Here is a 14,749-nt window from a genome sequence, read left to right on the forward strand (position 1 = left end):
AAGTAACTGGGACCCCTGGGACGCAAAATTAACTGGGACCTTTTGGAGTGCCAACAGAAGAAGATCATCAAAGGTAAGGCATTTTTTATATCTCTATTTCTGACTTTCGTGTCGCACCGGCCTGATTGAAATATGTTTTTCATGTGTTTTTATGTGGGGCGCTGTCCTCAGATAATCGCATGGTATGCTTTTTGAAATCTGACACAGCGGCTGGATTAACAAGAAGTTAAGCTTTATTTTGATTTATTACACTTGTGATTTTATAAAAGTTAAATATTTATAATACTGTAGTTTGAATTTTGCGCTCTGCAATTTCACTGGATGTTGGCCAGGTGGGACGCTACCATCCCACCTGCCCATAAGAAGTTATGTAAATTAATAAAACCTTTATTAATGCAATTGCAGACAGAAGTTGACAATGGAAACATGTATGTTTCAGAGTAAGTTCTGCAAAATAAAAAAGGTCAAAGTTGCTTTAATATACTTGCAGTCAACCCCTAGTGATGTAACTGCCTACGTCAACATCTTCTACTCATGAGACCAAGCCCATGCATATACAGTTATACACACTTGCAGGAGAAAACAATAGTCCAGTGTTTTCTAAGGGATCAGCAGTAATGTTCCATTCCCGTGTGGTTTACAGTGGTGTGTCTGACTTGTCTCTTATCTATTTACTCCCCTGCATGGGTCAGTGTCTATGTATCTTTTAGCCTTTAATACACATATAAATTAATTTGCCCAAATAATTATGACACCTTCAAATGGGGGGACTAGATACCTAAAGTCTGTTCATTTCTTAACAGTAAAATAAATATGTCTGAAATACCTCAAATAAAAGGTGACATGCTGTACTGCAGTGATGTAAAGTACTTAAGTAAAAATACTTTAAAGTAGTTTTTGGGGGTATCTGTAGTTTACTATTTATATTTTTGACAACTCTTATTTTAACTTCACTACATTCCTAATGAAAATTATGTACTTTTTACTCCTGACACCCAAAAGGACTTGTTACATTTTAAATGCTTAGCGGGACAGGAAAATGGTCTAATTCACACACTTAGCAAGAGGACATCCCTGGTCATCCCTACTGCCTCTGATCTGTCAGTCTCACTAAACACATGCATTGTTTGTACAGTAAATGGTGTCTGAGTGTTGGAGTGTGCCCCTGGCTCTCTGTAAATAAAATACAATCTTGAAAACATGGCCGTCTGCTTTGCTTAATATAAAGAATTAGAAATGATTTATACTTGTACTTTTACTTTTGATACTTAAGTATATTTTAGCAATTACATTTACTTTTGATATTTAAGTATATTTAAAACCGAATACTTTCAGACTTTTACTCAAGTAGTATTTTCTGGGTGACTTTCCCTTTTACTTGAGTCATTTTCTATTAAGGTATCTTTACTTTCTCTTAGTTATGACAATTGGGTACATTTTCCACCACTGCCTTACTGTCGCCTCATGATTACATTTTTTTTTTTCTCAAACCCAAAATGCTGGTGTATAGCGCCAAAATAAAAGTTTTAGCTTCACTGTCCAAATACTTACAGTATGTAGGGGAATGTATATATATATAGAGTAATGCATTGATTAAGGAAGAGAGAATCAAAACACTACTGCTTCTTAATGATATAAACAGTTTAACCTGAGAGTCTGGAGAAGTGTCAGAGCCGTGTGTATAGGTGGCAGGGAAGTCAGGCGCAGGAGAGTTAAACTGAGTGTAATGGAGACTTTTAATAAATGTCCATTTAACAATGCTCCAAACACGAACAATGTACATACGTAAAAAATCAACATGGTACGGGGACCCGTCGCACACCTATACATCAAAAGACAACAGTTGACATAAAACAATCCCTGACAAAGACATGAGGGGAAACAGAGGGTTAAATACACAAGAGGTAATGGATGGGATTGAAAACAGGTGTGTGGGAAGACAAGACAAAAGCAATAGAAAATGAAAAATGGATCGATGATGGCTAGAAAACCGGTGACGTCGACCGCCGAACACCGCCCGAACAAGGAGAGGCAACGACTTCGGCAGAAGTCGTGACAGTATCCCCCCCCCCTGACGCGCGGCTCCAGCCGCGCGTCGACACCGGCCTCGGGGACGACCCGGAGGGCGAGGTGCAGGGCGATCCGGATGGAGGCGGTGGAATTCTTTTAACATGGAAGGATCTAAAACGTCCTCCACTGGAACCCAGCATCTCTCCTCCGGCCCGTACCCCTCCCAGTCCACGAGGTACTGAAGGCCCCTCGCCCGACGTCTCGAATCCAAAATGGATCGAACAGAGTACGCCTGGACCCCCTCGATGTCAAGAGGAAGCGGAGGAACTTCACGCACTTCAGCCTCCTGGAGCGGGCCAGCCACCACCGGCCTGAGGAGAGACACATGGAACGAGGGGTTAATACGGTAATTAGTGGGCAGTTGTAACCTATAACATACCTCGTTCACTCTCCTCAGGACTTTAAACGGCCCCACAAACCGCGGACCCAGCTTCCTGCAGAGCAGGCGGAGGGGCATGTTTCGGGTCGAGAGCCAGACCCTGTCCCCAGGTGCGAACACCGGGGCCTCACTGCGGCGACGGTCTGCGCCAATTTTCTGGCGCCTTATGGCGCGCTGAAGGTGGACGTGGGCTGCCTCCCAGGTTTCCTCAGCGCGCCGAAACCAATTGTCCACCGCAGGAGCCTCGGTCTGGCTCTGATGCCAAGGAGCCAGAACCGGCTGATACCCTAATACACATTGAAAAGGAGTGAGGTTAGTGGAAGAGTGACGTAGCGAATTCTGGGCCATCTCTGCCCAGGGCACGAACTTCCCCCACTCCCCTGGCCGGTCCTGGCAATAGGACCGCAAAAACCTGCCCACATCCTGGTTAACTCTCTCCACCTGCCCATTACTCTCGGGGTGAAAACCTGAGGTAAGACTAACCGAGATCCCCAGACGTTCCATGAACGCCTTCCAGACCCTTGATGTGAACTGGGGACCCCGATCAGACACTATATCCTCAGGCACCCCATAGTGCCGGAAAACGTGTGTAAACAGGGCCTCTGCAGTTTGTAAGGCCGTTGGGAGACCGGGCAACGGGAGGAGACGACAGGACTTCGAAAACCGATCCACAACGACCAGGATCGTGGTGTAACCCTGTGAAGGTGGAAGATCAGTCAAAAAATCCACCGACAGGTGCGACCATGGCCGTTGAGGAACGGGTAAAGGTTGAAGCTTACCTCTGGGCAGGTGTCTAGGAGCCTTGCACTGGGCGCACACCGAGCAGGAGGAAACATAAATCCTCACGTCCTTAGCTAAAGTGGGCCACCAGTACCTCCCATCAAGACAGCGCATCGACTGACCTATCCCAGGATGACCAGAGGAGGGTGACGTGTGAGCCCAATAGATCAATCGGTCGCGGACAGCAGACGGAACGTACAGACGACCAGCTGGACACTCAGGAGGAGAGGGCTCTGCACGTGACGCCCGCTCAATGTCCGCGTCCAGCTCCCACACTACTGGCGCCACCAAACACGAAGCTGGGAGTATGGGAGTGGGATCCATGGACCGCTCCTCTGTGTCATACAGCCGAGACAATGCGTCTGCCTTGACGTTCTGGGAGCCTGGTCTGTAAGTAAGGGTAAACACAAAACGAGTGAAAAACATGGCCCACCTTGCCTGACGAGGATTCAGTCTTTTCGCCTGCCGGATGTACTCCAGATTGCGGTGGTCAGTCCAGATGAGAAAAGGGTATTTAGCCCCCTCAAGCCAATGCCTCCACGCCTTCAAGGCCTGTACGACAGCTAACAGCTCCCGGTCCCCCACATCATAGTTTCGTTCCGCCGAGCTGAGCTTCTTCGAAAAGAAAGCACAGGGGCGAAGCTTCAGTGGCACACCCGAACGCTGAGAGAGCACTGCTCCTATCCCAGCTTCGGATGCGTCCACCTCCACTATGAATGGCAAAGAGGGATCCGGATGAGCCAACACAGGCACCGAGGTAAACAGAGTCTTCAGGTGTCCAAAAGCCCTGTTCGCCTCAGCCGACCACTGCAAGCGCGCCGGGCCCACCTTTAGCAGTGAGGTAATGGGAGCAGCCACCTGACCAAAACCCCGGATAAATCTCCGGTAGTAATTGGCAAACCCTAAAAAACGCTGCACCTCCTTTACCGTGGTTGGAGTCGGCCAATTACACACGGCTGTAATGCGGTCGCTCTCCATTTCCACTCCTGAAGTGGAAATCCGATGCCCTAGGAAGGAGATGGATTGTTGGAAGAACAAGCATTTCTCAGCCTTGACATATAAATCATGCTCCAACAGGCGACCAAGCACCCTGCGCACCAGGGACACATGCTCGGCGCGTGTAGCGGAGTATATTAGAATATCATCGATATACACCACTACACCCTGCCCATGCAGGTCCCTAAAGATCTCATCTACAAATGATTGGAAGACTGATGGAGCATTCATCAACCCATATGGCATGACAAGGTACTCATAATGACCTGAGGTGGTGCTAAATGCTGTCTTCCACTCATCACCCTTCCGAATACGCACCAGATTGTACGCACTCCTGAGATCCAATTTTGTGAAGAAGCGTGCCCCGTTCATTAACTCAATAACTGTATTTATCAGAGGTAACGGGTAACTATATTTCACCGTGATTTTATTGAGATTTCGATAATCAATGCACGGGCGTAAACCGCCATCCTTCTTCACAAAAAAGAAACTCGAAGAGGCTGGTGAAATGGATCGCTGAATGAACCCCTGACACAGGGATTCAGAGATATATGTATCCATAGCTACCGTCTCCGCTTGCGACAGGGGATACACGTGACTCCTGGGATATGCAGCGTCTACCAGGAGATCTATCGCACAATCCCCCCGTCGATGAGGTGGTAATTGAGTCGCCTTCTTTTTACAGAAGGCGAGAGCCAAATCGGCATATTCAGGGGGAATGCGCACGGTGGAGACCTGGTCTGGACTTTCCACCGTAGTAGCACCAACGGAAACCCCTAAACACCTGCCTGAGCACTCTCGCGACCACCCTGTGAGAGCCCTCTGTGGCCAAGAAACAGTGGGGTTATGACAAGTTAACCAGGGTAGGCCTAGCACCACAGAATACGCAGGAGAATCAATAAGGAAAAGACTAATCTTCTCCTTGTGACACTCCCGCGTTATCATACACAAAGGTGCGGTGACCTCCCTGATAAACCCTGAACCTAATGGTCGACTATCTAAGGCATGAATAGGGAAAGGCATATCCACAGAAACAATAGGGATCCCTAAACTATAAGCTAAATCTTTATTAATGAAATTCCCAGCTGCGCCTGAATCTACTAGCGCCTTATACTGGGAATGCAGGGAAAAATCCGGAAAAGTGACAGAGACAAACATTAGTGTGACAGAGGGCTCTGGATGAGAATGGTGCCTACTCACCTGGGGTGATGCGAGAGTGCCCTGCCTGCCTTCTCTATTCCCAGAGGAACCAACCCGGCACCGATCAGCAGTGTGATCTCTGCGATCATAGATGGTGCTCGAGCTGGAACCCCCTCCGGTCTCCCTGCGCACCATCCCTCCCAATTCCATAGGTTCGGGAGAGAGGGTGCGGGAGGATGGAACAACCAGACCCCGATCTAGACGTCCACGAGTAGCCAGCATGTTGTCCAGCCTGATGGACATGTCCACCAGCTGATCGAAGTTGAGGGTGGTGTCTCTACAGGCCAGCTCCCGACGGACGTCCTCGCGTAGACTACAATGGTAATGGTCGATCAGGGCCCTGTCGCTCCATCCAGCGCCGGCAGCCAAGGTCCTAAACTCCAAGGCGAACTCCTGTGCACTCCTCTTCTCCTGCCTCAGATGATAGAGGAGCTCACCCGCCGATCTGCCTTCGGATGGGTGGTTGAATACCTTCCGGAAATGGCGGATGAACTCCTCAAATGGTTCAACACCGCATACTCCTCTCTACGCACAGCGCTGGCCCACTCCAGGGCTTTCCCGGTGAGGCATGAGATGAGGGCGTAACTCTTCTCACGGTCAGATGGTACTGGAGAGACCGTGGCCAGATATAAGTTCAGTTTTAGGAGAAAGCCCTGGCAGCTGGCAGTATCTCCATTGTATCCGGTGGGTAGGGATAAATGGATCTTGTTATCTTCAGGAGGAGGAAAAGCGTTCGACGGAAATACCGGTTGTGGTGGTAGAGGCGCTGGAAAAACTCCCTGTCTCTCCAAGCGATCCATATTCTGGACAATGCGATCCATGGCAGCGCTCAGGCTGTCAATCTCCTCCGCTTGATCCATGACGCGTTCCTCTAGCTCCATGAACGAAGTGTCTCGTCCTGCTGACTTCATAGCTAGGGTCAGGGATTCTGTCAGAGCCGTGTGTATAGGTGGCAGGGAAGTCAGGCGCAGGAGAGTTAAACTGAGTGTAATGGAGACCTTTAATAAATGTCCATTTAACAATGCTCCAAACACGAACAATGTACATACGTAAAAAATTACTTTTACTTTTTATTGAAGAAACACACGTCAGTTAAGTGTCCACATGGACATAATTGTGACAGTTTAATACAAGACGATCAGTCCAAAAAATATACAGATTAGGGAGTGAACGTTAATTATAATAAGGGTTACATGAAGGAAATCGGACCTCTCTGAAATTAAATTGGATGGCCCTCTCTTCAGCTAAATATATTTGACCTAAACCCTCTAAAGAAAACAAGTGACCCTCCCCTATACCCAAAATAATTATTAAAACAAAGTGGATGCAGAGAACATGTCTACCATTTACCCTCCCTTCTTGTACACACCAGAGCCTTAGATATTTCGTATTTCTCCAATGCCAAATCAGTTTGTCTTGTTTGCAAAGAAAAGGTCCCTGTTTGCAAATAATTATATCAGGAATCTGAGCATGGTACTTTCAAAAGTTTGGCCAACCTTTCCACTTAAGACAGTCAGCCTACACGCTTAGAAAAAGATGTGCCATCTCGAACCAAAAAGGGTTATTCGGCTGTCCCCTTACATACATTTTGATTCATCCTTTAAAAAGAAAAAGTGAACAATAAAAAATAATAAGGAGAAAGGGTTGGGGCAGGGGGTGACAAATAAAATAACATTATATGTTTTGCTGTCAATCTGGACACTTTTCTTCTGATGCCTTAGTACACTGAGATCCTCAAGTATATTCCCCCATAAAGCTTGTCTGGTTCTTTGGGACCAAGGATTTAATTCAGTCACTGCTCTGCTGCTACCCCCTGCTGGAGCGAAAGTGAACCTTCAGCCACTCACCTAAAACCATCATTTGTGTGCGGTGTGGTTTCCTACTGGATTCACAATCATAGCAACATGTTGTCAGACGAAGTTAAAGGATGACAGCAAATGAAAAGGCAAACATGCTGCATGACTGAAGAGTAATGTTATTTTTATGCTTTACACAGACCTATCTCTGGTGTTGGGCCACTGTGCTGTAGACCACAGCATCTGGTTCTGCTGCCTGTAAGAGAGGAGGAACACACACACACAGTCACACACACAGTAACACACACAGTCACACACACAGTCACACACACAGTCACACACACAGTCACACACACAGTCACACACACAGTCACACACACAGTTATAATGGTGATATACAGTGCCTTCTGTATTGATGCATTACACAGTAGACACATACAGGCACGAATAAGTTAGTCAAATCATCAACGCAGTAGAGCAACTTTTTATGTAGGCCTACATTTGGTTGGATCTTGTTCTTGGTGACCACGGTGCTGTATGTCACTGCAAAATCTGGTAATGGAACCTGCTCATAGACAGACAGCCCAATCAATATTTTAACAGGTGATATTTACCATGCTTAAACAGTCACAGTACATGACTTAGTTCATGATAACTATTAGCATAGCTGTGGCTAAGACACAGCTAAACAAGGAATATAACATCAGTAAAGCAGCCTTAGCTTTGTACATTTCGTTGGGTCTTGTTTTTATTTACCATTGTTCTGTATGTAACTGCATCATCAGGAAATGGGTCCGGCTGGTAGACAGGTACACATGGAGTTATTCAGAAAACATTTACATCCATTTGACATTCTACAATACATTACAGCTAATCAATAAGTTCTGCTTTTCAAGACAGAAAAACCCTTCAAGACCAGCAGTGCTTATGTGTTAATTTAGTTTTAAATGTACCCTTTGTGCTGTCCTGTGCTGCTTAGGAATGACAGTGCTGTACAAGTCACCATGGCTCTCAGAGTTTAGGCCCTGTGTGATGGAGGAGAGAGAGCAACATGATCACATCAACTCAGAGAGAGACAGACAGTGTGGACTTTCACTTCAGCAGTTTCAATTATTTATTTCCAATGAACATGTGTTATCTTTGAATTGTCAGTAAAACAATTAAATGATCTTTAAACTGTTTATTTTAATACTACACATAAGCGATCGGTTTGATTTAAAGTGTTAGTTATGAGTAACTACTAACCAAAGCGAGCCCTAGAATAACAAGAAGGGAAAGGAACAGATGAGTGACAAGATAACATGACCATAGCTTACTACTGAGGTGTTTGTTGGTTGGTCCTTTGCCTTCTTGTCCTCTGAAATAAACAAAAGAGGATGTTGGTACTAATGAACTCTGATGTCAACCCTTTCATTTGTAGTAGCAACAACACTCCTGTATTTATAATATTCCGCAAATGACATTAGTCATAGACATTTTTTTTTTTTTACATAATTAAAAAAAATACTTACTATGTTTTCTCAACATCTTCAATGTGACCAAGGTAACAGCTATCAACACCACCAACAGGCTCAGAGGAATGAACAGGACTTCCAGTAAACTGGAATATAACATAAAATGGAATATATAGATAACCATAGGCATGGTGGTAAATGCTTAAGCAAGAATATTTAAGGAAGATGTTTCATTTTGTATATATTTTTCTTTATCTGAAAATGAAACAGACAGTTTTGGAATGTGGAGAACTACAGTTATTATTGTTAACCCAGACACTGGTCTCTGGTTTGATCAGCCTTGCTAGTCACAGGTGTCTCCACCAAGGTTATTATAGTTTTGTGTTTTGATATTGGTTTTAATATTTTTATTTGAAATTCAGTGTAGTTTCAGAATGTTTTACTATTTACTAGTTTTATTTAGTTTAAAGTTTATAAAAACATTCATATTTCGTTTTTATATTATTTAGTTTCATCGGTAGCTTTAGTGTTAGGCACAGAAAGTAGCCACAGCATGGGAGGTTAGGAGACATTTATGTGTTGTATAGTGTTTTTGGGGATGTCACTTCTTGCAACTGTGGGACAGTAATGCACAAGGTGATGGGTCAGGTCGTAGGTTAGATTGGGTTTAAAGGTAGACTCAGCGACATGACATAGATGCACAAAGTAAACAGTAGTAGTGTGTCAATAGTCGCAACAACCAGGAATGTTGAAGTGCGAGGCTAAACTTCTCCGTTTGTTGACACATGCAACATTTTAGCATGGGTACGCAACCAACATCTGCATTTCTGCTGGTGGCGTGTGGCTCAATTGGTAGAGCATGGCACTTGCAACGCCAGGGTTGTGGGTTCATTTCCCACGGGGGGACCAGTGTTCAATTCCCACGGGGGGGACCAGGATGAATATGTATGAACTTTCCAATTTGTAAGTCGCTCTGGATAAGAGCGTCTGCTCAATGACTTAAATGTAATGTAAATGTATGGTGGCAACAACATCTCGCTGAGTATACCTTTAAATGAAAGTCAGTCTCAATGTGACCCGTCAGATTCAGAAGCTATAAAACAACATTGAAAATACAGTTACATTTTTTTCCCCAAAACGAAAACTGAACATAATCATAATGGTTTCTATTATATTTTAGTTCGCTTTGTAGTCTTAGAAAAGAATTTCAGTATAGATAACATTTTTCAAACGGGAGTGTTAATTATTTTTATTTCAGAAGTTCACTAAATAGTTTTTTCATTATTCGTTTCTATTTACTATAATAACCTTATCCCCAACACCCTGACACCATCACCAACTATTTGGATGACTGTAGAAGTGAGGGAAATAGTGAAGAATGAATACTGACCTCTGGTGCTTCTCATCTGTGTTCTCATTAGTTACAACATTGTCCCTGTCTGTAACAGAAGGGGTAACTGTGGGTGGAGAAGTGTTAGACTCAGCACTGGTTAGTGAGGTTTGGTGAGAGGTTGGAGCTTGTGTTGCTGTGAGAGGCAGAAAAGATAAAGTAGCTTCAATAAACTGACTGTTGTATCATTAAGATTGATATGAATAAAATCAGGTAATTGTGATGTTGATTGAAACTAATCACTATCATGCTTTCTTATCAAATGTGACATGCATTAAAATCCAATTCTTAGAATTGTCAGTATTCATTTCAAATATAAGTGGTTGATATGATGAAAAGTTTGATAAACAATGTTCATTTTCTTAATGATATTTAACATGAATGACCGGATAAACTCAAGAGAATGTGTGGTCCAGAGATTTCCACTTTGTTTCAGAAAAGGTCTTTCAATGTTCTATAATCTCTAACAACACTGGATGAATAAAAAGGGAATCGAACTTGGTTATATGGGATTGCTCTGTCCTTACTTGTGGTGGTGCTCTGTGTTGTGGATGGTTGATTGACAGTGATATGAATAGGCATCTGTAGGTCTCCCTTTTCACACCAGTACCAGCCAGTGTTCTCCATCATCAATCCACTCATAGTCACCGTTAAGACAAAACCGTTGGTGGTTTCTCTCTGCTCCTGCACTAACTTCACAACTGTTCCATCGAAAGCTCCAGAACTTCCCACAGCCACACAAGAGCCTCCCATCCTGCACCACCTCCCGCTGCCTCCATATGAACTATAGTAACAGAGCACGGTGACGCTCCCTCCTACAACTCCAGTCATCTCTTGTTGGTCCACATAGAGTTCTGGAGTACCTGAATTGGAGGAGTCTGACAAAGAATACACCAATATATATATTGGTGACTACCTAGTCATCATTGATATTCATATAACACTGAGAAAGTGTAAGTTGAAACACTGGTTCAGTCAGTGATAGTATATACAATAGATGTAGACTAGAGCATACAGTGTGTTTGATGATGAAACAGCAACTTGTGATTCTATCAAACACACTGTCTGTCCTGACCCAGGAGGTGCACAGAGATGTAATGTACCAATATAATATCCTCTATGGATTTCATTTGGTGAACATATGTATGACTGCTTTGTAGAGGGAAAAGTAACACACTCATCAACAGGACTATTATGGAACATTAACATATGAGACATTACTGAGCACTACTATTAGTTCTGCTTTAATGGACACAGCAGTGTTTGGATCTTACCTGGAGTAACAGATATCTGCAGTCTAACCCCATCATCTGCCTTGCTCTTCCTCTCCACAATACACCAGTAATAATCAGATTCACTAGCACTAAGACTTGTCATGGTCACAGTGAAGATTCGCTGGTTGATGTCATCAGAGATTGAGGTGTTTCCACTGGTCTTAGTATGATCAGTGCGTACAACAGTAGAGCAACCAAACCAATAATATTCCTTACACAAATTTCACATTGTTTCTATAGCTCTGATCATAGAGACATGGGATGGTGATGGAGCCTCCTTGCTTTACAGACACATGACTCACTGCGGACACAATCTGTGTATATGTAGACACAACAACAGAAAACATATTTAGATTATTTCATTTTACCCAGCTGCTCATCAAATCAAATCAAGTTTATTTTATATAGCCCTTCGTACATCAGCTAATATCTCGAAGTGCTGTACAGAAACCCAGCCTAAAACCCCAAACAGCTAGTAATGCAGGTGTAGAAGCACGGTGGCTAGGAAAAACTCCATAGAAAGGCCAAAACCTAGGAAGAAACCTAGAGAGGAACCAGGGTATGAGAGGTGAGCAGTGTTAGAGGCAGAGAATCCCAGTGGAGAGAGTGGAACCGGCCAGGCAGAGACAGCAAGGGTGGTTCGTTGCTCCAGAGCCTTTCTGTTCACCTTCACACTCCTGGGCCAGACTACACTCAATCATATGACCCACTGAAGAGATGAGTCTTCAGTAAAGACTTAAAGGTTGAGACCAGGTCTGCGTCTCTCACATGGGTAGGCAGACCATTCCATAAAAATGGAGATCTATAGGAGAAAGCCCTGCCTCCAGCTGTTTGGACAATGACCCCACAGAAAGCCCTGCCTCATAAGTCCCATCATATGATCAGCCAAACAACTTGACATACTGTAATGTAATTTGTGACTTCTGTAAAAAAATTGGCAAACTGTGATCACACCATGTGTTTGTTACACCAGACAGTAACTGAGACATGTAACTGCTGATGTTGACACACCCATGTCCATCCATTAGAACAGAGGCAACACTTAAACAATTAAAGTCATATTTAGCTTTGACATGGAAATTACTACACTACTAAACTATAGAGACAATCTCTAATTAATCAACTAAAATCTATATTTTAAAAAAAAACTTTCAAGTTTGGGAATGTTTAGTATATACAGTTGAAGTCGGAAGTTTACATACACCTTAGCCAAATACATTTAAACTCAGTTTTTCACAATTCCTGACATTAAATCCTAGTAAAAATTCCCTGTCTTAGGTCAGTTAGGATCACCACTTGATTTTAAGAATGTGAAATGTCAGAATAATAGTAGAAAGAATGATTTATTTCAGATTTTATTTCATTTATCCCAGTCCCAGTGGGTCAGAAGTTTACATACACTCAATTAGTATTTGGTAGCATTGCCTTTAAATTGTTTAACTTGGGTCAAACGTTTCGGGTAGTCTTCCACAAGCTTCCCAGAATAAGTTGGGTGAATTTTGGCCCATTCCTCCTGACAGAGATGGTGAAACTGAGTCAGGTTTGTAGGCCTCTTTGCTCGCACACGCTTTTTCAGTTCTGCCCACAAATGTTCTATAGGATTGAAGTCAGGGCTTTGTGATGGCCACTCCAATACCTTGACTTTGTTGTCCTTAAGCCATTTTGCCACAACTTTGGAAGTATGCTTGGGGTCATTGTCCATTTGGAAGACCCGTTTGCGACCAAGCTTTAACTTCCTGACTGATGTCTTGAGATGTTGCTTCAATATATCCACATAATTTTCCATCCTCATGAAGCCATCTATTTTGTGAAGTGCACCAGTCCCTCCTGCAGCAAAGCACCCCCACAACATGATATTGCCACCCCCGGGCTTCAGGGTTGGGATGGTGTTCTTTGGCTTGCAAGCCTCTCTCTTTCTCCTCCAAACATAAGAACGGTCATTGTGGCCAAACAGTTCTATTTTTGTTTCATCAGACCAGAGGACATTTCTCCAAAAAGTACAATCTTTGTCCCCATGTGCAGTTGCAACCCGTAGTCTGGCTTTTTTTATGGAGGTTTTGGAGCAGTGGCGTCTTCCTTGCTGAGCGTCCTTTCAGGTTATGTTGATATAGGACTCGTTTTATTGTGGATATACAGTAATCCCTCGTTTATCGCGGGGGTTACGTTCCGAAAATGACCCGCGATAAGTGAAATCCGCGAAATAGAAAACTTTTTTTTTTTTTTACAATTAGCAACTATTACATGTATACAAATACAGTGACTCACGTGTAGGCCGTTTCACTGCTCTTCAGAGCGTTTCGTCGACATTATGGGTTTAGGAGATGTTCGAAATTACAAGATAATTTGGCCAACTTAATGTAAATTTGCCAAGCTGTTTTATGAACGTACACATAACTGCACGAGACGACAAAATGATAGCACAATTCGTAGCATGTTTTGATACAAGAAGCGGGAGTGAGTTTTTAGCGAATCAGAATGCAGAGCACAATGCACCAAAAAAATGCATTATGAAAATCCGCGAAATAGCGAATCCGCGATAAGTGAACCGCGAAGTGGCGAGGGATCACTGTAGATACTTTTGTACCTGTTTCCTCCAGCATCTTCACAAGGTCCTTTGCTGTTGTTCTGGGGTTGATTTGCACTTTTCGCGCCAAAGCACGTTCATCTCTAGGAGACAGAATACGTATGGCGGCTGCGTGGACCTATGGTGTTTATACTTGCGTACTATTGTTTGTACAGATGAACGTGGTACCTTCAGGTGTTTGGAAATTGCTCCCAAGGATGAACCAGGCTTGTGGAGGATGACAATTTTTTTCTGGTTTTTTTTTTTAAGGTAGGCCTTGAAATACATCCACAGGTACACCTCTAATTGACTCAAATTATGTCAATTAGCCTATCAGAAGCTTCTAAAGCCATGACCAAATTTTCAGGAATTTTCCAAGCTGTAAAAAGGCACAGTTAACTCAGTGTATGTACACTTTTGACCCACTGGAATTGTGATACAGTGAAATAACCTGTCTGTGAACAGTTACTTGTGTCATGCACAAAGTAGATGTCCTAACCGACTTGCCAAAACTATAGTTTGTTAACAAGATATTTGTGGAGTGGCTGAAAAACAAGTTTTAATGAATCCAACCTAAGTGTATGTAAACTTCTGACTTCAACTGTGGTAAAACAATTGACTGGATTGTTCTTGACATCTACTGTAGTACCCAGCAAAAAAAATCTGCAAAATATGTTACTTGCACATTTGTTAAAATTGATATTGATAGACACCGGCACTTTTTCTCTTCTATTTGTTAATAATATGTTAGTTCTCTTTCACTTGAAGTCTTATTTAAATGTGTTATGCAACAACTAGAAATATAGAACTGTTGAAAAGTACAACTGTTTCACAAGATACATTTTTA

The 14,749-nt window shown here is 43.3% G+C and overlaps 1 protein-coding gene across 1 annotated transcript in view; it reads right to left on the minus strand.

The window, feature by feature from the left end:
- LOC129835933 (uncharacterized) overlaps positions 1–6,336 on the minus strand; it is a 39,041-nt gene extending 32,705 nt beyond the window's left edge. The window contains exons 1-2 of the mRNA XM_055901631.1: positions 6,240–6,336; positions 5,897–6,032 (exon numbers count right to left, since the gene is read on the minus strand). Coding sequence (XP_055757606.1) covers positions 5,897–6,032; positions 6,240–6,336 — 233 coding nt within the window. The remainder of the gene's footprint in view (positions 1–5,896; positions 6,033–6,239) is intronic.
- Positions 6,337–14,749: the final 8,413 nt, after the last annotated feature.

The sequence above is a fragment of the Salvelinus fontinalis genome, chromosome 37, assembly GCF_029448725.1.
Source record: "Salvelinus fontinalis isolate EN_2023a chromosome 37, ASM2944872v1, whole genome shotgun sequence".
Classification (NCBI taxonomy): domain Eukaryota; kingdom Metazoa; phylum Chordata; class Actinopteri; order Salmoniformes; family Salmonidae; genus Salvelinus; species Salvelinus fontinalis.